Source organism: Danio rerio, chromosome 25 (genome assembly GCF_049306965.1).
Source record: "Danio rerio strain Tuebingen ecotype United States chromosome 25, GRCz12tu, whole genome shotgun sequence".
NCBI classification, from domain to species: domain Eukaryota; kingdom Metazoa; phylum Chordata; class Actinopteri; order Cypriniformes; family Danionidae; genus Danio; species Danio rerio.
Window position 1 is genome coordinate 595,001 of NC_133200.1, and position 26,566 is coordinate 621,566.

Below are 26,566 nucleotides of genomic sequence, written 5' to 3' on the forward strand. Positions count from 1 at the left end.
ATAAATAAATGAGAAAAACAAGCAAGTGTGGTCAAAAAAACTGAGCACTATAAAACAAGCACATAACACCTAAACAAGTAGTTATACATTCGAATATGCATGCAATAAATAATAACAATAATAATAACAGTGGTGGTTCATTCCGCTGTGGTGATCCCTGATTAATAAAGGGACTAAAGCTGCGGTCACACTGGGCTTTTCCTCCCATACACTTCCATTCATACGCACGCAAAGTTTCGCAGGTCGCTGCGGTGCAAAGTTCAAGCTTTAGTGAACTCTGAACTGCGAAATCGCATCACTTAACTGCATGAGACCAATCAAGTATCAAAACATGACCTCTCTGGAAAGAAATTTAAAACATGGAGAAATCGCTCGCTTTTTTAATGTCGAATAATCTTGTTTAATCCTGCCCCTTTTCGCAGCGACGTACGACAGAATTTCGCACACACAAACTCAGGTGTGATCGCAGCTTAAGCCAAAAAGTAAATGTAGGAATAATGACAGTGAATAAATGTAAATTGTCAGGAAAAACCTGGTTACAACAGAGCCGGAGTGTGTAATAGTGCAAAGTGTGTGTGTGTTTCTCACCGGGCTCCAGGCTCCGGTCTGCCAGGCCGCACATTCGGGGAGTGTACAGCTGCCCACCGCTGAGGGTTTGGTGTTGGGGTCACATCGCTGCTCACTCAGACGCTCATCTCCCAGAATGCACTGCACCTGCCGGTGTCGCACACCCTTACCACACGTCACCAGACACTGTTGTGGACAAACACAGATTCACTGTAAAAGAGTTGAAATACTATAGTCTATGCATTAGTGGTGTAACGATATTTAAACAAAGCTGAAAAAAAATCTCATCTAGCAATGTTTACATATATAGCTCTCCTTGTAAACCGAGGTTATAAAGGAAGGAAATTAACCCGTCGTCATCTCCTCAGCCTTAGTGATCCAGCAAATATCCACTCATCTCTCAGAGAGCGTGAGTTCATAAATTTTGTCATTAAGTTTTAAGTCACATGAGACGAAATGAAACTAAATGGAGCGAAATGGAACGTGATGAAATGTAATGCATCAAAATGGAATGCCACAAATAAAATGCAATGAAATGAAACAAAACTGAGTGCAACGAAAAAGCAATGAAATGTGACAAAATGGAACATGACAAAGCTTAACAAAATGGAAGGTAGTGAAATGAAATGAAAAGCAATGCAACTTAGAAACGCAATTAAATTTAACAAAATGGAATGCGATGAACAAAATGGAACTAAAAAAATGAACATTATGAAATTATATATAATGCAACCTGATGAAATGTAATCCAACGAAATGCGTCAAAATGGAACAAAATGGAACACGGCGAATGCAATGAAACGGAAGGAAACACAATGAATGCATTGAAACATAACGCGATGAACGAAATGTGACAAAATGGAACACAACAAAATAAAACAAAATGGAACACAACGAAATGAAACTAAATGGAACACTACGAAAGTGAAACATAATGAATGTAATGAAATGGAACGCGAAAAACAAAATGGAACAAAATTGAATGAAATCGAATGTGATAAAATGTAATGCAATGAAATGAAACGCGATTAAATGTAAGGAAATGGAACGCGACGACTGAAATGGAACGCAACGAAATGGAACAAAATTTAATGAAATCGAATGTGATGAAATGTCATGCAATGAAATAAAACGCGATGAAATGTAAGGAAATGGAACAAAACGAATTAAATGGAATGCAACAAAATGGAACAAAATTGAATGAAATCGAACGTAATGAAATGTAATGCAATGAAATGGAACAAAATACAAAGTGACTAGATGTAATGAAATGGAACATGACAAAATGGAAACACAATGAATGTAATTAAATGGAATGCGAAGAACGAAATGGAACTCAACGAACTGGAACAAAATGGAATTTAATGGAACTTGATGAAATGTAATGCAACAAAAGGAAATGCAACAAAATGGAACAAAATGCAAAGTGACTAAATGGAATGCGACAAAAAGCAATGAATTACAACAAAATGGAACGTGGTGAAATGGAACGGAATGCAATAAAACAGAATGAAACACAATGAAATGTAAAGAATTGGAACGCGATGAACAAATGGAACGCAATGAAATGGAACAAAATTGAATGAAATGAAACTTGATGAAATGTATTGCAATGAAATGAAACGCGATGAAATGTATTGCAATGAAATGAAACGTGATGAAATGTATTGCAACGAAATGAAACGTGATGAAATGGGACGGAATGAATAAAACAGAAAGAAACTCAATGAAATATAAAGAAATGAAACACCACGAATGAAATGGAACGCAACGGATGGAACAAAAATGAATAAAATCGGATGTGATGAAATGTAATGCAATGAAATGAAACGTGATGAAATGGAACAAAATGCAAAGTGATTAAATGGAATGTGACGAAAAAGCAATGAAATGCGACAAAATGGAACACGACGAAATGGAACAAATGCAATGAAACTTAATAAAACCTAATTTCATAGCAAATGAAAATGTCCCATACTGTACCATGGGTCCAATACCATGAACTAAACAAAATCACGGTATTGGTGTATCAACACACACAGACTATGCATTGTGATTTAGTAGTATTGAGTCAAGTAATTAAATTACTGACAAAGCAGGAAGAAAGGCTATTTAGATCAAAATTTAATGATGTGTTCAGTAATTAAACACTATTAAAGCAGCTTCCCCAACACTGCGGTGTAACAGTTGATCATCATTGTGTCAGTACCTCACTCCATGTACTGGCGGTCCAGTCGGGACAGGGTACATCACTGCAGGGTTCGCTCAGGACTTTCTGCTGTGTTTCACACTCGCGCTCCACCAGCCGACGACCCAGATTATTCATGCAGATCGCCTGACGCGTACGCACGCCACGGCCACAGGTCTTGGAGCACTAAAAACACAATAACACTGCTTTAAATGAGGAGGACACTTCTGAGATTTTGCTCTGTTCTGCTTCCCTTTGTATGGGTGTCATTAAAGAGGGGAAAGCCCCGCCCACTATTGCCAATCACTCCATCTCATTAGCATGTCCAGCAGCCCTGAGTGAGAAGCAGCCGTCTGTCCATTAACCATTGGAGTGTTTGAGCTGCTGAAGATCATGTCAGCATAGACTAAGAGGATTACAGATGTGGAGTTTTAGATGAACAGTGACAGGAGCGACATAGACTGACAGAAGCATTAACACACACTGACCAGCAATAACATGCAGACCTGACCAGCACTGACAACACAGCTAGTGCTGCTGTACATCTGACGCTATTGTAGCTCCACCCTCTTCTGAAAAGAGCACTGTCTCATTTGAATTTAAAGCGACAGTCACCAAAACACCACAATTTGGATCAAAGCTTAAAAGTGGTAGTTTCAAAGAGTTGTACGTATGTGAGTGTGTGTGTGTGTGTGTGTGTGTGTGTGTGTGTGTGTGTAACCTGAGTCCAGCTGCTGTACTGCCAGCTCTTCTGCAGACAGTCTCCATGGCATCCCTCTCTGCTCTGTGGTTTGTTCAGTTCTGCGCAGGATCTGCTCTCCACACGGTCACTCTGCCTCTTATTCAGACTGTAGCGCAGACACAACACGTCAACCGTACGGTAACCCGGACCACACTTACTGGAGCACTCGCTTCTGCCTGCCACATGCCACCTGACAAATAAAAAAAACATTAAAACAGAGTTTGATGATTTTTTAAACTTGAATATTAAATATTTTTTCCATTTTTGTTACATTGTTAACATTTAATAATATAACATATTTATAAGACTTAATGTTTTAAGACATTCCCTGAAAACAGTCTAACACAACTTTTAAAACATTTTCTAAAACTTCTGATAAATGTACAGGTATACATTATATTCAAGTTATTTAAATATGAATATTACATTCCCAAAATCAAGACAAATTCTCAAAAAAAGTACACAAAAATAACTAATACTAAAATAAAAACTAATAAAAGTTACATATTTACATTTTATAAAGTGTTTATTTTTAAAATATACATACATTTTATGCTGTTGGAGTTAAGTTTTCGTTTTAGTTTGCTTTAAATATTAGTTACCCAATTAAAAACCTAAAACAGCAAAAATAAAAACAACTCAAATAAGCATTTTTGGATCTTAATTCGGTGCTTGCAGAAGTTGTGCTAAGAGTTTAACTTTTAACCAATCAGCATTGTGTGCGTCAGCGTTTACCTGAGTTCACAGTCAGTATTGCAGGGCTCCATGGTTCCTCTGGGTCGAGGCAGGTATTCACACCTCTGCTCCGAAACCACCAGGTGATCACTTTTACGAACACACACAGCCTTACGCCGCCGCTCACCTACACACCACACACACAAGCACACACAAGAATATGTAAAAACAAATAAAACCAAAAAAAAAAAGCATGGGTCCATCCAAAACCAAAAGGGAAGCATCACCGTGCCATATGCAGACACACTAATAAACCAGCAGACCAAATGACATGATAATAGTTTTCAATTACATTCATATATATATATATATATATATATATATATATATATATATATATATATATATATATATATATATATATATATATATATATATATATATATATATATACATACATATATATATATATATTATTTTTTTTATTATTTTTTTTTAGAGGATTTTTACAGTGGAGTTTATAGATATAACATTTGCACCGATTTATATAACATTTTCTTCTTTTGTATGGCGAATTTATTATTTTTTGTAGTATATTCTGATTATGATTGTGTTTTTTTCTCCAACCCAGCAGCACTTGCATAAACCAAACTTGATAGCTTTATCACTCTCTTTTAAAGGTTTTTACTGTAGGGTTTGTAGATATAACATTTGCACTGATTTATATAACATTTTCCTATTTTGCATGGCAAATCTATTATTTTTGCAGTATATTCTGATTATGATTGAGTTAATCTCTCCACTTCAGCAACACATGTATACACCAAGCTTGATAGTTTTATTCATAAAACTCTTTTAAAGGTTTTTACTGTAGGGCTTGTTCAAATAACATTTGCACTGATTTATATAACATTTTCTTCTTTTGCATGGTGAAATTATTATTTTTTGCAGTATATTATGATTGTGATTTGTTTATTTCTCTGCTTCAGCAGCACTTGCATATACTAAACTTGATAGTTTTATTCATATCTCTCATTTGAAGGTTTTTACTGTAGGGCTTGTAAATATAGCATTTCTACTGATTTATATCACATTTTCTTTTTTGCATGGCGAAATTATTATTTTTTAAAGTATATTATGATTATGATAGAATTTATTTCTTCACCTCAGCAGCATGCACATACACCAAACTTGATAGTTTTATTCATAACAATTTTCTGAAGGTTTTTACAGTAGGGTTTGTACATATAATAATTAAACTAATTTATATAACATGTTATTCCTTTGCATAGCGAAATTACCCTTTTTATCTATATTTGTTTTGTTTTTTTTTTTACATTTTTTTCTGATTTATTATGAGATTTAAAAAGATATTGAAAATCCCCACAGTAAAAACATTAAACTTTTATATGCCAACAAAATCAAACAAGAATTTTGGATCTAGATTAATGCAATGTTCAGATATTTTAAGCCTCACATTGACATTAGCGGATAACCACATAGACCAAAATAAAAGATTGTGGTCTATTCTATTTTCATAATTTGGTAGAAAAATATGAGTATGGTGCAGAGAGAACATCTAAAACACACATTTAACTTTTAATGTAGTTTTGTGATGTGATTTTTTTTTTCTTTTTGTGCCTGTAGACTTCAATTAAGTTCATATCTTAATGGTCATTCTCTTGAGATTTTTCTCCACTTTAGCAGAACTTGCATAAACCACACTTAACAGATTTATTCATAATTATTTCCGGAAGGTTTTTACTGTAGGGTTTCAACATATAACATTTGCACTGATTTATATAGCATTTTCTTCTTTTGCATGGCGAAATTATTATTTTTGCAGTATATTCTGATTATGATTGAGTTAATATCTCCACTTCAGCAACACGTGTATAAACCAAACTTAATAGTTTTATTCATAACTATCTTTTGAATGTTTTCACTGTAGGGCTTGTAAATATAACATTTTCACTAATTTATATAACATTTCCTTCTTTTCCATGGCGAAATTATTTTTTTTACAGTATATTATGATTATAATAGAATTTATTTCTTCACCTCAGCAGCATGTACATACATCAAACTTGATAGTTTCATTTATAACTATTTTCTGAAGGTTTTTACTGTAGGGTTTGTACATATAATATTTGGACTAATTTATATAACATTTTATTCCTTTGCATAGCGAAATTACCCTTGTTTATCTATTTTTTTTAAACATTTTTTTCTGATTTATTATGAGATTAAAAAAGATATTGAAAATCCCCACAGTAAAAACATTAAACTTTTATATGCCAACAAAATCAAACAAGAATTTTAGATGTAGAATAATGCAATGTTCAGATATTTTAAGCCTCACATTGACATTAGCGGATAACCACATAGACTAAAATAAAAGATTGTTTCCGAAAGGTTTGACCTGTAGGGTTTCAGCATATAACATTTGCACTGATTAATATAACATAAATTCTTTGCATGGCAAAAAAAGCATTTTTGGAGTATGATTTATTATGTGATAAAAAGAGATATTCAAAATCCCCACAGTAAAAACTTCCAGCATAAATACAGCAACACAATCAAACAAGAATTTTGAGTCTAGTTTTATGTTGAGATTTTCACCTTGACACATGCGACTGCACTCTTGCCACGGCCCTGACGGATCCCATATAAACTGCTCCCGCTGCTCCTCAATGGGAATACTGAAGGAATATCTGACATCTGGATTATACAGGTTTCCTACACACAGAACCTAAGATGACAGGGAAAAAAACTCAGATGAGCTCATTTCAGTGCTATTACACAGCTCAACACTGCTACACAACATTATGTGTTAACATCTTAACTAATGTTTGAATTCACTGTTGAAACTGATATATGATATCTGCATGTTTTAAAAAGTTTGTCAAGATAATTCCAGGTTAATACAAAAAAAGTAGTGAAAAAATCGTATTCAATGCTGCTATGATTAAATTAAACTATTACAAATTGCTTTAATTAAAATAACGATGAAAATAGTTTGAAACTAAGAAATGGTGCTTAACTAATAGGCAAACTAGCTGAAATGAAATTTACTTAAGTACTAAAAATAAACCTAAATATGTAAGATATAAAAACAAAAAGTACACAAAATACTAACCAAAACTGCAAACAGATGTAAACATTAAAATAAAATAGCATATACTGTATATACACAACATTGTTTTCATCTTACATAACCTTAATTCTTAAGTACTACGAACCTTTGAAGCATATTCCTAACTAAACACAGCGAAATAATGTGAAAGATAAGATATTTGATTGGTAATCTGGTTTTCTGTCATGTGACACTGACGGTGAAGTGTGATTGGTTCAGTGTGGTTTTGTGTGACACTGATGGTGAAATGTGATTAAATCGGAGCCCAGCAGGGGGTGTGGTCTTGCCTGCAGCACGAGCTCCTCCTCGATGCGCTGTGTACAGTTGATTCGCTCCACCGTAGTGTTAGAGCCGCTGTACTCGATCTCTGATCCCTTAAAGCTGATTTCCCTTTTAAACATGGACACTACGAAGTTCCCGTTCAGGAGGAAGTTCGACTGACTGTCAGAAAGAGCTGAAAGGAGGAACAATAGGTCAAGATCAACATCTCACTATGCAACTCACAACCGCAAATAATCCATTACTAAATACAGAAACTGTTCATTGACAGCTATTTCTTACAATGCAGATCTGAAATCTGCTTTACTTTTGGTGTGTTTCCTACAGTGTGTGTTTTTGTGTTTGCAGTGAACTGACCGAGGTAGTTGTCGTCTTCTGGTAATCCTGAGTAGCTGACCTGCTTTATGTCGATGTTGGTCGCACCCGCAGGTATTCGAACCACAACATTATAACCTGTAATACAAGAGAAGGAGATGAGAAAAAGCAGAAGCACATGAGGAGAATGAGGAGAAATAACAGCAGATCTTCACCGTATTGTGCGTTGTTGAAGGTGCCGGAGAGCGTCTTACAGGATGAGTTATCTCCTCCACAAACACCACACTTATCATTTCTGGCCTTCGAGTTCAGAACGTGGTCACAGCCTGCTTGCTAAGAGGCAAACAGATAAACACGTACTGTAAACTATGGCATTTAAATGGATCACCCTAAAGTTTGATCTCAATTTCCTTTAATTAAACACACACTGAACTGATCATCAGTGGAGTCATAGAGCATGTGTAGTTTGTGTTGAATATAAGAGTGTATGTTAGTGTGTGTACCCTGCAGAGTCCCTGCACACAGATGTCGTAAGTGTCTGGTCCACACGGCGTCCCGTCCACAACACGATCCCTCAGCTGATAATAGGCCATCGTCCCTGCGGCTCGACAGAAGAGCTTACAGCGGTCCTTCATCAGAACTGATACACACACACACACACACACACACACACACACACACACACACACACACACACACACACACACACACACACATAATAAAATAATTAATACATTCCGTCTGTACAGTGTGTATGCCTATTCAAAAATACTATAGTAATTTATACTAAATACTGTAATGTCTTTGAACCATACTATTGTAAAGTACATGTATTGGTTTGTTGTGATTCTATAGTTGCTATGGTAACTAAACTACAATAATTGACATTGTAATGATTCTATAGTTGCTATGGTAACTCAACTACAATAATTGATGTTGTGGGGATTCTATAGTTGCCATGTTACCTCAAATATAATAATTGATTTGTTGTGATGATTCTATAGTTGTTGTTGTAACACTACAACTACAATAATTGATGTTGTAATGATTTTATAGTTGCTATGGTAACACTACAACTACAATAATTGACATTGTAATAATTTTATAGTTGCTATGGTGACTCAGCTACAATAATTGATGTTGTAATGAATCTATAGTTGCTATGGTAACTCAACTACAATAACTGATGTTGTAACAATTTTATAGTTGCTATAGCAACACTACAACTACAATAACTGATGTTGTAATGATTCTATAGTTGCTATGGTAACTTAACTACAATTATTGATGTTGTGATGATTCTATAATTGCTATGGTAACACGACAACTACAAACTGATGTTGTGATGATTCTATAGTTGCAATAGTAACTCAACTTTAAATATTAGGTTTTGTGAGGTTTCTATAATTGCTATGGTAACATGACAACTACAATAATTGGTGTTGTGATGATTCTATAGTTGCTATGGTGACTCAACTACAATAACTGATGTTGTAATGATTCTATAGTTGCTATGGTAACACTACAACTACAATAACGGATGTTATGATGATTCTATAGTTGCTATGGTAACACAACTACTATAGTAATCTATCAGTTGCGGTAAATGTATAGTTGCTATGGTAACAGAAATTATAGTAATTAACCTGTTGTGTGACAAATTTGGAACTCTATAGCAAAATTAGTAGCAGTAGTAATTACTACAACATATACTGTATTATTATAATAGTGTGTGTGTGTGTGTGTGTGTGTGTGTGTGTGTGTGTGTGTGTGTGTGTGTGTGAGTGATACTCACTGCCACTGTATTTGGGTATCCAGCGCACAGACGCTGGCAGGCCGTTGATGTTGAAGTGTCTGTTGTTGAACTGTGAGCACTGCTCCTCTCTGAAGTCTCTCTGTCCTCGAGGACAGGCATCTGTGTTGCAGGAGCGAAACTTCATCCTGCGGCCCACACAGAAGCGCCCGCCGCTCCTCGGCCTGAAGAACACACACCATCAATCAATCAATGACCGTCTCTGAAGCAGAGCGATCAATACATCAGTAAATTAATCAATCAAACAATAAATTATTGATGATCAGTAAAGCAAATCAATGCTACTATAGCAACTGTAGAATCACCACAACAGATCAATTACTGTAGTTGTTGTGTTACCATAGCAACTGTAGAATCACCACAACAGATCAATTACTGTAGTTGTTGTGTTACCATAGCAACTGTAGAATCACCACAACAGATCAGTTACTATAGTTGTTGTGTTACCATAGCAACTGTAGAATCCCCACAACAGATCAATTACTATAGTTGTTGTGTTACCATAGCAACTGTAGAATCACCACAACAGATCAATTAAAGTACTGTAGAGTAGTATGGTTCAAAGGCACTACAGTGTTTAGTCTAAATTACTATAGTATTTTTATATGGACACACACAGACAGAAGTTATGATCTTATGATTCCACTGTTGATCAGTTTAGTGTGTGTTTAATTAAGCCATCTGCAGTGATGCGTGTGTGTGTGTGTGTGTGACTCACTCAGGTTTGTTGCAGTCTCTGCTGCTGCTGCGTGTTCCTCCTCCACAGGTTCTGGAGCAGACGCTGTACGGCCCCCAGGGGCCCCACTCACCATCCACCGGCTTCAGGTCCTGCTGCTTATTCACACACATGCCGTGCCTGCAGTACTACACACACACACACACACACACACACACACACACACACACACACACACACACACACACACACACACTACAGTATAAATGATAGTATCTGCAGTATTATCTGGTATAAAAAAGTTAATAATGAAATAAAATTGTGGAACATGTAGACGTCATCATCATTATTATTTTGTCTGTGTTTGTGTGTATATTTATATGCGTGTGTGTGGATTTATGTTTTTTGTGTGTATGTTTGTGTGAGTATTTAATGTCTTTTGTTCTGTGTTTGTTTGTATGTGTGTGAGGTTTTGTGTGTGCGTGCGTGCGTGCGTGTGTGTGTGTGTGTGTGTGTGTGTGTGTGTGTGTGTGTGTAATATTAATATTATTGTGTGTATGTGGAACTTTTATGGCATGCTTAAAATAAAAAAAAATAAAAAAACATAAAAGCATCATGTCAAACTGCTTTCCTAAACACACACACTTTGTGAGGGAACACACCCACACATATACAGGGCACGAGCTGAGTGTGTGTGTGTGTGTGTGTGTGTGTGTGTGTGTGTGTGTGTGTGTGTGTGTGTGTGTGCGTGTGTGTGTGTTTGTGTGTGTATCTGGGCAGTATTTCGTGTCTCAGCAGCACAATCGGCCTCTGAACAGGAAGAATAATTATAGTGAGAATAAGAGAATCTGAGCTCGTGTTTCGGCGCTCATGACTGCTTCATTCATAACGCTGAGTGTGATATACATCTCTGAATATATATGGTTTCTGTCTCCTCTGATAAACACACACACACACACACACTCGTTACACAACAGCGTTCGGCTGGAATTTACCATTACAGTCATTACAGTCTGGAGTCTGGCAGCAGCAAAACAGAACACACAGAATTAATAAAATAAAATTTAAAAAATTAAATAAAATTTTAAATAAAATTAAAAAATAAAATGAAATAAATAACAATAAAAATACAATAAAATTAAAATAAATAAATAAAATGAAATAAATAAAATCAAAATGAAATAAAATAAATAAAATTAAAATAAATTAAAAATAAAAATAAACATAAAAATAAAATGAAATAAATTAAATAATATATAAAATAAAATGAAAAAATTTAAATTAAAATCTGTAATAAAACAAAAGAAAATATTTAATAAATTAAAAATACAAAAAAGTACAAATTATAAAGAATAATAAAATTGCAAAATCAAATTGTAAAATCAAATAAATTCTAATTTAATTAAAAATGAAATAAAAGAAAATATATTAAAAATAAAAGAAAATTATCAAAAAGAAAAGAAAAATACAACAATTACAAAATAAAATTAAATGATAAAATTAAATTAAACCATAAATAAAATATATAATAAAATAAAAAAAAAATGTTTCATAAAATAAAATAAAATTTATATAAATAAATAAAATTAAACATTTATTACAATATGCAAAATTATAATAAATTACAAAATAAATTAAATGTGTAATAAAATCAAATGATGTTTAACTTTAAAAACAAGAAAACTAAATGTTTAATGAAATAAAAGAAAATGTTCAAAAAAATATTAACAATAAAATAAAATAAAAAGATGAAAAAAAGTGTAATAAAATGAAAGAAAATCTTAAATAAAATGTAATTAAATTTCACAAACTAAAATCATAAAATGAAAAAAATAATAATGTTTAATACAATCAATAAAACACAAAATAATAGTTGACTATAGTGGATGTTTTAACATGACAGTCAGTGGTTCGCTGCTTTGTGCCGCTGCATAATAGAGCTGATTTCCTGATCTGCAGACCTGAATCCGTTTGCACACGTCTGAGTTTCCATGAGTGTGTTTCCATCAGCTCTCTGTCATCTGGAAAGTCTGTGCTGTCTGAACACTTTATAAACCCATCAGACAGAGTCAGCGCTCTGTGTGTGTGTGTGTGTGTGTGTGTGTGTGTGTGTGTGTGTGTGTGTGTGGTTTCAACTGAGTGGATATTTATGAGAATGAGCTATATAAGGATGAAACGGTATTCCCACACAGGTGTTTCACACACCAGACCACAGATAAACAAATGCAAATGCTCATCTGGAAAAAACACACTCACACACTCCGAGTTCATGGAGAACGAATGCACGATCACGACAAGTGATAAAACACACACCTACTGACATCAACCCCTGCACACAGCCAAGAGAGTATGTGTGTGTTCAGAAATCAATGTGTGTGTGTGTGCATGTGTGTACACATGTTTGTGGGTGTGTGTGTGTTTGTGTAAGAGACTTGAGTGTAGCCGTCTGCATGTTTACTGCGCCTTTGTTTGGCTTGAAAAGGTGCTGCGGGAGACAGAACACACACACACACACACACTCTATATGTACGGGCTGTTTGTTCTGCCAATAGGAGCATCTGGGCTCGTCTGACCTTCAATTAGACTGGAGAAGGTGTGGAGATGCCCTGAGGAGCGGGCGAGACGAGAGAGAAATAATGAAACGCTGAGCTGAAAACACAATCAAGGAGATGAAAGTGACACGGCGATGGGTTTATGAAGATGACCTTACAAGTGCTGCATAGCACGGCTCTACATGGCGGGAAACACCCAGCTGAGGTATAAATCTTTACTAACTTTAAAAAAGAAAGAGTCGACTCAGAGTCATTAATATGAATCATCATTCATTTGAATCCCTAATCGTTTTGGTTGTGATGTCTGAACAAACACTAACCGGCCTACATGACGCACACACAGACCCGGGGAAACTGTGTTGGTTTATATGAAATGTATATTATTGCTATTACTTGGAGTTAGCATAAAGCCCTATACAGCAAACCGTCATCACACCAATGACATAAGACTGAGTCATCAGATCAAACACACTGGATCATCAGACCAATCACATCAGACTGAGTTATCGGACCAATCACATCAGACTGAGTTATCGGACCAATCACATCAGACTGGGTCATCAGATCAAACACACTGGGTCATCTGACCAATCACATCAGACTGGGTCATCAGACCAATCACATCAGACTGGGTCACCAGACCAATCACATCAGACTGAGTTATCGGACCAATCACATCAGACTGAGTTATCGGACCAATCACATCAGACTGAGTTATCGGACCAATCACATCAGACTGGGTCATCAGACCAATCTCATCAGACTGGGTCACCAGACCAATCACATCAGACTGAGTTATCGGACCAATCACATCGGACCAATCACATCAGACTGAGTTATCGGACCAATCACATCAGACTGGGTCATCAGACCAATCACATCAGACTGGGTCACCAGACCAATCACAACAGACTGAGTTATCGGACCAATCACATCAGACTGGGTCGTCAGACCAATCACATCAGACTGGGTCATCAGACCAATCACATCAGACTGAGTTATCGGACCAATCACATCAGACTGGGTCGTCAGACCAATCACATCAGCCTGGGTCATCAAACCAATCACATCAGACTGAGTTATCGGACCAATCACATCAGACTGGGTCATCAGACCAATCACATCAGACTGGGTCACCAGACCAATAACATCAGACTGAGTTATCGGACCAATCACATCAGACTGGGTCATCAGACCAATCACATCAGACTGAGTTATCGGACCAATCACATCAGACTGGGTCATCAGACCAATCACATCAGACTGGGTCATCAGACCAATCATATCAGACTGGGTCTTCAGACCAATCACATCAGACTGAGTCATCGGACCAATCACATCAGACTGTGTCATCAGACCAATCACATCAGACTGAGTTATTGGACCAATCACATCAGACTGGGTCACCAGACCAATCACATCAGACTGAGTTATCAGACCAATCACATCAGACTGGGTCATCAGACCAATCACATCAGACTGAGTTATCGGACCAATCACATCAGACAGTCATCGGACCAATCACATCAGACTGAGTCATGGAACCAAACATCTCAGAATGGGTCATTAGAAAAATCACATCAGACTGGGTCATTGAATCAATCACATTAGACTGAGTCATCGGACCAATGACATCAGACTTGGTCATCAGATCAATCACATCAGACTGGGTCATCAGACCAATCACATCAGACTGGGTCATCAGACCAATCACATCAGACTGGGTCATCAGACCAATCACATCAGACTGAGTTATCGGACCAATCACATCAGACTGGGTCATCAGACCAATCACATCAGACTGGGTCATCAGACCAATCACATCAGACTGGGTCATCAGACCAATCACATCAGACTGAGTTATCATGCCAATCACATCAGACTGGGTCATTAGACCAATCACATCTGGTTGGGTCATCATACCAGTCACATCAGACTGATTCAACAGACCAATGATCAGACTGTGTCATTGTTGTGATAACTGGGTAAAAATAAATGCAGATTATAAGACAGTGAATGCGTTTTTTGACCTTGCATGTGCATCAGCCTGTTGTTGGAGACCCCCAAAACTAAACTATGACCTTATATAATGCAGGAGAGAGAGAGAGAGAGAGGGAGAGAGAGAGAGAGAGAGAGAGAGAGAGAGAGAGATTGTATGTGAGCTTGTCAAGATTTGTTCTTAATTGAGAATGCAGTGAGATATTTGAAGGTCGAGTGAGAAAAACCAGCCCAGATGCTGCCCACATGTGCTTTACATTTGACACACACAGACACACACACACACACACACACACACACACCACACACACACACCTCACTACATACACACACTTAATAAATGCCAACAAACCGCTGGGAGTCCACAGCTAGAAAACACCCTTTGCACAAGCACACACGGCACACAGAATTGGACGATAAGATCATCTTCTTCTTTCTTTTCTCATAAGCAGACGAACACTCCAACATCACCTCTTTAATAAAGCTGTGAAGCCTCCTGCTCACCACAATCTTCCCTCAACATCTCAACACACTGCTGCTAAACCATTTATATTATAGCAAATAGGCGGCACAGTGGCTCAGTGATTAGCACTGTTGCCTCACAGCAAGAAGGTCGCTGATTCGAGTCTCGGCTGGGTCATTTGGTGTTTCAGTGTGGAGTTTGCATGTTCTCCCCATGTTGGCGTGGGTTTCCTCCGGGTGCTCCGGTTTCCCCCACAGTCCAAACACATGCGCTATAGAGGAACTGATCAACTACACTGGCACTAGTGTATGAGTATGTGTGTGAATGAGTGTGTATGGGTGTTTCCCAGTACTGGGTTGCAGGTGGAAGGGCATCCACTGTGTAAAACATATGCTGGATTAGTTGGCGGTTCATTCCACTGGGGACTAAGCTGAAGGAAAATAAATGAATGAAATATAGTGAATATTGACACACATATCAACACATAATTACATTATTCATAACATAATTAGTTTACAATTAAATTTGCACATATAACTGTACATATAATATTGTCTGTAGTAACATACTTACATTTGTTGATTTAAATATAAAATATTCTCTATTCATTCATTTTTATTAATCATTAATTTAAATCCTTTATTAATCAGGGGTCATTCCACTGCGGAATGAACTGCCAATTTATCCAAAGACAACTAAGACAAAGGAAACACGTTGTAATGTCACATACAGTAAACAAGACTCGGCAACTGGAGGGAGTGTATGTGCTGCTTAAATAGTGTGTGTAATCAGTCCTTGACAATCCTCAGGTGGTGCGTGTGTAATCAGTCAGAATGAGGAACATCTGTGTGTGAGCGGAGTGCATGTATGGAGTTGTAGTCCAACAATGGCGGATTTGTAGCTCATAAGTGATTGTGGGTGTATTCCAGCGATCTATGGAGCTCAGATTGCTGGTGATCATGACAGATGCATCTTTTTCTCAACATTTTCCCCTCTGTTTACACATTTCTAATCATAATAGTGTTAATAACTCATCTCTAATAGCTGATTATTTTCTCTTTGTCTTGATGACAGTGAATTTTATTAGACTAGATATTCTTCAAGAAACTGGTATACAGCGTAAAGTGACATGTAAAGGCTTCACTAGGGTAATTAGGGTAAAGTTAGGGTAATTAGGCAAGTCATTGTGTAACAGTGGTTTGTTCTGGAGACAATCCAACACTGAAGGGGCGAATAATATTGACCTTAAAATGGCTTTAAAACCATTAAAAACTGCTTTTATTCTAGCCCAAATAAAACAAATGACTTTCTCCAGAAGAACAAATATTATCAGACATACTGTGAACATTTCCTGAGTCTGTTCAACATCATGTGGGAAATATTGGAAATATTTATAGCTAATAATTTTGACTGTATGTGTAAACACCTGAGCTCTAAATAAATACAAAAATAAACAGCATGAAGCGTTCAGAAACACACTCCATCTGCTGTAGTTGAACACCCAGTCCTGTAATTGTGCAAACACACACACACACACACACACACACATCCATCAGCGCTGCAATGACAGAGGGAAAAAACACATTTCCACACACACTCATTCGCAGAACACATCAGCGTACGTGCAGAACTTCTCACAGCTCAGGGGTCAAAGGTCACACACACACACACACACACACACACACACACACACACGGGTTCAATTAGCACACACACATGACTTACATCAGCGTGACATCAAAATTGACTCTATTTACGCTCCTCATTCAAGCGTCGAGGCTTATTAAGCACGATTCGTGGTTCAGCTCATTTTCTTGCTGTTAATTTTGGGGAATACTCCTCCACTTCTTGGCAAAAATATCACAGCACAACTTTCACCAGTCAATCAAATCTCGATAGAAAGAAAGAAGCCATCCTTTCCCAGTATATTGTGCATTATTTCAAGCAATGCAAATTATGTGTGAGAATTTATACAACACGATATAATGGAAATACAAAAATAAATGAGGACAGCACTGCGATTAGTTTTAGATTTCAGGCCACTCGTTTCAGAATTTTTACATCATGAAGACTGCAAAAGTACAATAAATATTAGGATATTATTTTGTAACAATTAGAAATGAACAATTTTATATGAAATTAAACAGTTTTAACATGAGAAAAACATAAAAATTGAATACAAAAAACACTCAAAAATACATGGTAAACCTGTCTCAAATTTAAAAGAGGTAGAGTTACCATGATTAATAATAATAACAACAACAACAACAACAATAACAACAACAACAATAACAATAATAATGATAATAATAATAATAATATTATTATTATTATTATTATTATTATTATTATTATTATTATTATTAATTAAAGACAATAATCTGCGGAAATTGTACAAAAGTAAATAATTGTATAAATAAATAAATAACATTTATAAAAAAACATAAAAAATAAATATAAATATCCTTTAAAAAATTAAATAAATGAATGAATAAATGAAAAAAATAGGATTTTAACGAATTTTATTTTAAAATATGTAAAATAAAAATGTATATAAATGGAAAAAAAATGAATGAACAAATAAATTTCATATAAAACATTTAAATAAATAACATTTAAAAAATAAAATAATTAATAAATTAATAAATAATTGTAGAAAATAAATAAATAAAATAACATTTATAAAAACAACATTTAAAATAAATATAAATAACATTAAAAATAAAATAAGTTACTGAATAAATAAATACATAAATAATAAATAAAAATTTAAAAATTAATAAATGAATTTAAATAAATCAAATAAAAAAAAATTAACATTAAAAAATAAATAACATTTAAAAATAAAATAAATGACATTTAAAAATAAAATAAATAACATTTAAAGAATAAAATAAATAAAATTAAAAAATAACATTTAAAAATAAAACAAAAACATAAAATAAATTAAATAAATAATATTTAAAAAATTAAATAAATACCAAATAAAATAAATGACAATAAAAAAGTAAATTAATGAATGAACAAATAGCATGTAAAATATTTAAATAAATAAAATTTAAACAAATAAAATAAATAACATTTTGAAAAATAAATAAATAAATAAATAAATAAATAAATATTTGTATAAACAAATTAAATAAATAAAGACCATTTATAAAAACATTTCATACCCTTTATAAAAATAAATTTACCTATTTTTAAATAACATTAAAAATACCAGTAAAAATAAATATTTTTAGTATTTATTTTTTAGCATTTAGTTTTTCTAAATAACGTTTTTAACTTTTTTAAAATAAAGTTAATGAATAAATAAATAAATAAATAAATAAATAAATAAATAAATAAACAAATAAACAATATTTAAAAATAAATAAATAACATGTAAAAATCTAAATAAACAATATTTAAAATTAAAATAAATAACATTTTGAAAAAATAAAATAAAATAACAAATTAATAAATAATTGTATAAATAAATAAATACATTTACAAAATTAACATTAAAAATAATATTAAAATAAATAATGAATGTATAAATAAATAAATGTTATATTTTTAAAATAAATCAATGAATGAAAATTTTTTTTAAATAAATAACATAAAAAAATAAAACAAGTGGATAAATACACAAATAATCAAATGAGTGAATAAATAAGAGAAACAAAAATGAAAAAAATGACAGTGTTGTATTCACTGTCACCACAAGAGGCACTCTAGCGTCATTAGTCCTCAGTTTTCTCTTTCAGGACAACTATTGCCATGGCAGAACAACAGCTTGATCATAACTAAAGCTCAAATGGTGTTATTAGTAAAATCAGGTTCCCTAAATGACCAATTGACACACATAACGTCTGCTGTACATTCCTGTACACTCCTTCACTGAGGTAAAGTGTGACACGAGAAACTGAACAGCTGATCTGCTGAAATAAATCCCTTTAGATCTTAATGACAGACCTCAGTGTCCACAACAAACCCAAGAAACAGGAGGTGCGCGTGTACATTCACACACCGTCATTGAACAACACTTGAGAAAAACATACTTTTATCCTCAAAACATGTTCGAACACACACGTTCAGAAAAATATATGGGTTTGTTCTGCAAAAACAGCAAAAACACATCCAACCTCTCAGGATATAGTAACCCAGTGGGCCGCCTTGATGTCAAAACAACATCAAAAACACGTCAAAATTTGATCAAAATCTTGACGTCCAGACGACATTGATGTTCTTTTGACCACCAAAAAAAATGCCACAAAAATTATAATAATATATGAACATTTGTCTAAACTACCTTGATGTCAAAATAAAATTAAATTTACATTTAACATTGCCATCAAAAACTTTAGCAACTTTTTAGTTTAGGTCACAAATTTATGGCTAATATTAAGATATTAATTGTTCATTAGTGGCTATAAAGTATGATCTTAGATTACATCCCTAATCCTAAACCCAACTTTACCATACTAACTATTAATAAGTAGCTGATGAGTAGTTTATTAAGCTGGTAGTGTTATTGGTTTGTTAATATTTTGAATTGTGACTTAAAGTGTTATCAAATTTTGTATGTTTTTTAACACCAGACGTCAGTTTAATGTTGTTTTTGACATCAACCTAGTCAATCGACATCAAATCAACTCACATGTTTGCTGTTTTCCACATCAACAATATCAAAACTCATAAAAATGTAATTGATTTGATGTCAAAACGGCATCAGATTGACATCCGTTGACATCAGAAAACCTGATGCCAGTGTTAGATGTTTAAAGTTTAAATGCATTGCAGCGTTGGGTTTTTGATGGTTTTAACCTGTTTTTTTACATCAATTTTACTCATTTGACATGGAATTAAATAGCATTTTTGACGTGTTTTAATGTGCTTTTTTGCAAATTGATTTAATGTCAATTGACTAAACGCTAATTGATATGATGTCAAATGTCTGACTTGATGTCAAAACAGCATCAAATTGACATAACGTTGATGCTAATATTAGATGTCTTGATGTCGATTTTTTACATCAAAGTACATTAAATGCATTGTATGGTTGAATTTTTTATGTTTTTTCATGTTTTTTATGCATTTTTTGACGTCAATGTTATGTCGATTTGATGTTGTTTTGACATCAGGTTAGTTCATTGATTTTTGATCACTGATATTTTTCAAAAATACTGCAAAAATCAATTGATTTCACGTCAATTGACTAACTTTCTGTCAAAACAACATCGATTTGACAAACGTTGATGTCAAAAAACGTGATGCCAATGTTAGATGTCTATTTGATGTCATTTTTACATCAAGGTAGTTTAAATGCATTGTAGGATTGTGTTTTTTGCTTTTAAACATATTTTGTGACGGCAATGTTAGTCAATTCACAAAATCAATTCGCATTTTAGACGTGTCGTGATGTGCTTTTTTGAAAATGCTAACTAATTTGATGTCAATTCACTAAATGCTAATAGATTTGCTGTCAAATGACTGAGTTGATGTCGCAACAGCAGCAAATTGACATCAGAAAACATGAGGCCAGTGTAAGATGTCTCTGCTATCGTTTTGACATCAAGGTAGTTGACATGTTTTAATGCCAGTGTTAGTCAACTGACATCAAGTCAATTAGCATTTATCATGTATTTGACACATTTTTTAAAAATGCTAATTGATTTAATGTCAATTGACCATCTTGACATTAAAGCAACATCAAATTGACATCAGAAAAAATGATGCCAATGCTAGATGTTGTTTTGACATTAAGATTGTAGAGGGTTGTATTTCTGATGCTTTTAACGTGCTATTTTGTGTTTTTAGGTCAATGCTCTAAGATGATGTTTTGACATTAACTTAGTCAATTGATATAAAATAAATTTGGATTTTAATGTTTATTTTAAAGTGCCACTTCATATTAACTTCATAGTCAAAATAACATCAAGCTGACACTTAGCATTGACGTCCAATTATTGATGCCATTGTTAGATGTCTATTTGATGTCGTTTTTACATCTAGGTGGTTTAAATGCATTGTATAGGGACAGAAAAATCCAGAATAAATTTGAAACTGAATAAAACTTTTCATATATTATGATACCTTCTTTGTGTCATCATTTTAGTGGTCAAAAGGGCATCAATATGGATGCCAAATAGATTTTGACATCAGATTGATTTGCATTTTTTTGTTGTCATTTTGACATCAAGGTGCCTGCTTTTTGTCTTGTTTCTAGTCCAAATATCAAGCAATTCTTAAATCAAGAAGCATTTTCTAGAAAGACACAATATATAGTCTTGTTTTCAGAAATAGTGAGTCAAAATGAAGTGAGTTTTTCCTAAAACAAGCTAAATAATCTGCCAATGGAGTACGCAAAATCCCCTTGCTTTGGCTTTGACCTAGGATTATTCTCCCTTCCACATTGTCAGATTATTGTGCTTGTTTTAAAGAGAAACTCACTTAATTTTGACTTATTATTTCTGAAAGCAACACATGTTTCGCATGTCTAGAAAATGCTTCCTGATTTACAGTTTTTTAGACTAGAAACAAGACACAAACTCTAAATAACAACAGTGGTGTACGGTTTATTAGTCTTACTGATGCAAAACCAAGCAACTGCTCGCACTTGAAAACTTGGCTAAACTAGTTTTCAATCAACTCGCCTGCTTAAACGAAGACAAAACAAACAAAGTAAGCCATCTGACAAGCAGCAGTCAGCCGGAACGCACCTTTACCTCCATTACTTGGCAACCAAAACAGCAACTCACCGGTGAAAATCAGATACTGGGCCGGCGTTGCTGGACGTCTGGCTGGAAACATGTGCAGATTAGCAGGAGAAGTGACAAGTGATCCACAAGCAGGAGGAAAAATCCAGAAATCAGCTGCCAGGAAAACCAGCCAACATCGAGAACCGCAGCCAAGAAATTCTCCAGCGCCAGACGTTTACAAGACTTCAGTCTCTTTCTCTAACTGCCTGAGACGAGGACAGGTTGAAGGTTCTGCTGAGCTGAGGCTGGTTAGACATACAATAGTGGCTATTGTACCTCCAGACATTAAACATTATTGAAAGAGGAACTGAATACAAGGGCGATTATGATTGGGTTTAATTTACAAGCCTCTTTATTGGAGTACTACCATCCTGACTCCACTAACAGACTGATTGCATCACATTTTAATGCACAATCGCGCTGTTAAATTTGCTTATAATTTCCTCACTGACATCCCGATATCATTTGTTTACAAGTTAATTAAATTAATCTTTAATTTTCAGCTTTATTTCTATAGTTTACCTTCATTTTAGCTGCGACATAATAGCATCTGTAGTACCTCTAGACATTAAACACTATTCCAAGAGGAACTGAATGCAAGGGTGATTATCATTTAGTTCAATTTACAAGCATCTTAACTGGAGTACTACCAAAATATTTGCTTATATTTTCCTCACTGACAAGACGATTGCATATCATTAGTTTCAAGAGCAGTGCTCAAGCTCCTGAAACCCTCCCGCACATATTCATGCTGGCTGTTGCACACTTAGTGCCCTTAGAAGGTGACAGACACTATCCTCTCCATATGCACCAGACACTTTCTGCACACTAAGACTTGCACACTTTTACTTAATAAGTATGCAGCGCTTATAATAAGGTGTCTGGTGCTTATGGAGAGGAAACAAGTGTGTTTTCTACAGGTGGTTTGTCAAGTCCACTCACCAATGTTGGCCACGAAAACAAATTGCATGATGACCTTTCAAAAATATGAAGTGTTGACAAGAAAATGTGTAGTGTGCGTCACCTACTAAGGGCACTAAGGGTGCAATAGCCAGCATGAATATGTGCTTGTGGGAGGGTTTCAATAGCAGGATAAATGGAATGCTCTTCAAGAACACTATTGAGAAGACCACCAGCATCCACTTGTTTTAGATACTGGAATCAGGCTTTTTAGCTTGAAGTTGGTCATTTATTTTGATTGTGAAGCTCTTCTTTTCAGCTGGGGGACTGTAGGGAAAGCTGTGCAACTGATGAGAAATCATTCTTAGTGTGCTTCACACAGGTGAGTGGGCTTGACAAACCACCTGTAGGACCAACGCAATCTCACGGCACTTCGTAACTTTTAGATTTAGTGGCTGATTCGTATGTATTCGTATGATCTATTTCATACAATTTAGTATGATTTGCTCATCCCCCAGTAACAATTGGGTTCAGGGGTGGGGTTAGGTGTCACGCCTCCTTTTTAAATCATACAATTTTGCACGACTGAACTAGTACGAATTTGTACACTGCAAAAAATGCTTTTCTTACCGAGATTTTTTGTCTTGTTTCTAGTCCAAATATCTAAAAGTTCTTAAATCAAGAAGAGTTTTCTAGACAAGCAAAACATATTGTCTCGTTTTAAGAAATAATATTCCAAAATGAAGTGAGTTTTTCCTTAAATCAAGCAAAATAATCTGCCAGTGGGGTAAGCAAAATAATCTTATCACAAATCAAAAAACAAGATTATTTTGCTTACCCCATTGGCAGATTATTTTGCTTGATTTGAGGAAAAACTCACTTCATTTTGGCATATTATTTCTTAAAACAAGACAGTATGTTTTGCTTGTCCAGAAAATGCTCCTTGATTTAAGAATTTGTAGATATTTGGACTAGAAACAAGACAAAAAAATCTAAGTTAGAAAGGCATTTTTTGCAGTGTACGAATTAGCAACTAAACTGACAAAGCGTAAAATACGTATGCATTCTCATGAGATCAGGCTGGTAGGACACACTCGCTCCTTTCCGTATGCTTGGATTTATACATAAACCTAGACTTCAGCATTTATGTACCGCTACTCTCTGATGACTTAAAGTGCTTCTCTTGTCCTCATTAGCAAATCGTTTTGGATAAAAGCAGTCATTCATTTAATTAATGTAAATGAGCTGCTGTTAAACAATGCACTGAACCCCCGCAGTTGCAAAACTCTGGGTGTGTGTTTGCAGTGTGTGGGGTTGTGGACTTGGATGAAATGCAAAGCACACAGCAATCCAGACTCAATAAACTAATTCACCTTTACACTCGGTCACTGGGGCGGTAGTCTTTAAATGGGATTTTTTTTTACCATACAGGTCTTTAAAGGTACATATTAATACCAAAAAAGCACAAATATGTACCTCATAGTACCGTAAACAAACAAAAGTGAACATTAAGCCATACACCCTATTGTTGAGAAGTAGTCTTGTGGTGGACCCCAGTTGTCAGAGCAGCAGATAATAACTTCTAGTTGATGATGTGTGAAAGTGTCAGAAGGTGGATTTCTCCATGGATCATCTGCTGATCTGCATCAATCATCACCAATACTGCAGAAGACCTACTGGAACCAGCATGCACCAAGACTCTCACAGAAATCAGTCAAGTTTGGTGAAGGAGAAGTCATGGTTTGGGGTTTATTTAGTATGGGGGCGTGCGAGAGATCTACAACATCAACAGCCTGAGGTATCAAGACATCTGTGCTGCCCATTACATTACAAACCACAGGAGAGGGACAATTCTCCAGCAGGATAGCACTCCTGCTCATACTTCAGCCTCCACATCAAAGCTCCTGAAAGCAGAGAGTGCTCCAGGATTGGCCAGCCAAGTCACCAGACATGAACATTATTGAGCTGATGAAGGAGGAGGTGTTGAAGATGAACACAAAGACTCTTGATGAACTCTGGGATCCTGCTGAAGCTTTCTTCTTCATTCCAGATGACTTTATTAATCAGTGATGTGAGTCATGTCAGAGATGTATGGATGCAGTCCTCCAAGCTCATGATGGAGTCAGACACAATCTTCATTCTGTCTCCACTGCAGCAGGACTTTATATTCTATACTGGACATTATTTCTGTTCAGTGATGAGACTTTAGTCTGAGCAGAGTCAGACCGCACTGTCCTAATCAAATCAGTCAACATCAAGACATGATCAGATTTATTGAGCTCAAATCAGCAAAATCTAGAGGCCTTCACCTTTCATAGAGACACTTCTGATACCAAATCATCAACTAGAAGACAAACTGTTATTTGCTGTTCCTAAAACTTGGATAGGCGACAAGACTTTTGTCAGGTAGTGTATAGGGTGAAGCTTTACCCCAGACCGCTGCTAACGTTCCCTACAGTCCCCAAGCTGAAAAGAACAGCTTGCACAATTAAAATAAATGACCAACTTCAAGTTTAAAAGCCTGAGTGGGATGCCAGGATCTAAAACAAGTGCATGCTGGTGGTCTTCTCAATAGTGTTCTTGAAAAGCGCCCCCAGTTCTCATGCTATTGAGACCCTCCCACGAGCACGTATTCATGGCTCTTCAAAGGAGTGCGGATGGCGGACCGGCTCACCCTGGAGATGACAGGAGCCGGATTGACTGCCTGTGCTCGCTCACTAGCAAGGGAGGGAGGGAGGTGTTGGTATTTATAGACGGCAAGTGATGGGACGCCCTTGTTAGCGTAGGGCTCAGTGATCCGGATGACAGACCGGCCGCGGGGTCATGTGACCACATTACTCAGTCCAGAACCCTGCGAGGGAAGCAGCGGAGAATTCAGGACAGAGAGAGAAAGAGGCCTAGGGGACGAGGGGGGAACGTTAGGGGACTACAAAGAATCAAAGCAATTATGATCCTCACGCTGAGACCATCACGTCGCTCTTCTCTTCCTCCAGATTTAGATTCTTATTGTTGGTATTATGATGTTGTTATTGTTGTTAAGGCCACGAGCGGTTGTGTAAGACAGTGGTTCCCAACCTTTTTAGCCTGAGACCATCTTTTTCCCTGAAAATATTGTAAGGCCCCTTCAAATTTAATGATATTTTCGCTAGTAAGTATTTAAAAAAAAGACGGTTTGTTTGTCACTATATCTAGATATGTTAATGCACAAATATTAGCTTAATGTAAAATCTACAAGCAAAACATCAGTGGCCATTTGTATTAGGTACATCTTGCGGTATTGAGGATGACTCGTCAGCAAATGTCTTATTAATTTGGACGCTCTCATGCGTTCGTTAGTATGAACTTTCGCTCATTATGAAAACATAGTACCATGTACGTTTCTGGAGACAGCGAAATACGTCTCGGGAGGTATGCATTTGTGCAGTTTTTGTTTATGTGAATCCGCGAGAGGCTTTTTCATATCTCGAACGTCTCTCGCGAACGCCGCTGTTCGTCCGACTGGCTGAATGATTGACTGGG

The 26,566-nt window shown here is 35.5% G+C and overlaps 1 protein-coding gene across 5 annotated transcripts in view; it reads right to left on the minus strand.

Moving 5' to 3' along the window:
• Nucleotides 1-26,566, minus strand: part of LOC101886654 (A disintegrin and metalloproteinase with thrombospondin motifs 20) — a 114,579-nt gene that overhangs the window by 29,216 nt on the left and 58,797 nt on the right. For all 5 annotated transcript variants that reach the window (XR_012400027.1, XM_073942460.1, XM_073942458.1 and 2 more), the window contains 11 exons: nt 10,434-10,579; nt 9,698-9,879; nt 8,406-8,542; nt 8,118-8,235; nt 7,945-8,040; nt 7,596-7,762; nt 6,795-6,924; nt 4,233-4,359; nt 3,477-3,687; nt 2,777-2,941; nt 589-753 (listed from right to left, as the gene is read on the minus strand). Coding sequence is in view for 4 of the 5 variants with exons in the window: in XM_073942460.1 (XP_073798561.1) it covers nt 589-753; nt 2,777-2,941; nt 3,477-3,687; nt 4,233-4,359; nt 6,795-6,924; nt 7,596-7,762; nt 7,945-8,040; nt 8,118-8,235; nt 8,406-8,542; nt 9,698-9,879; nt 10,434-10,579 (1,644 nt within the window). In the remaining variant the exon portion in view is untranslated. The remainder of the gene's footprint in view (nt 1-588; nt 754-2,776; nt 2,942-3,476; nt 3,688-4,232; nt 4,360-6,794; nt 6,925-7,595; nt 7,763-7,944; nt 8,041-8,117; nt 8,236-8,405; nt 8,543-9,697; nt 9,880-10,433; nt 10,580-26,566) is intronic.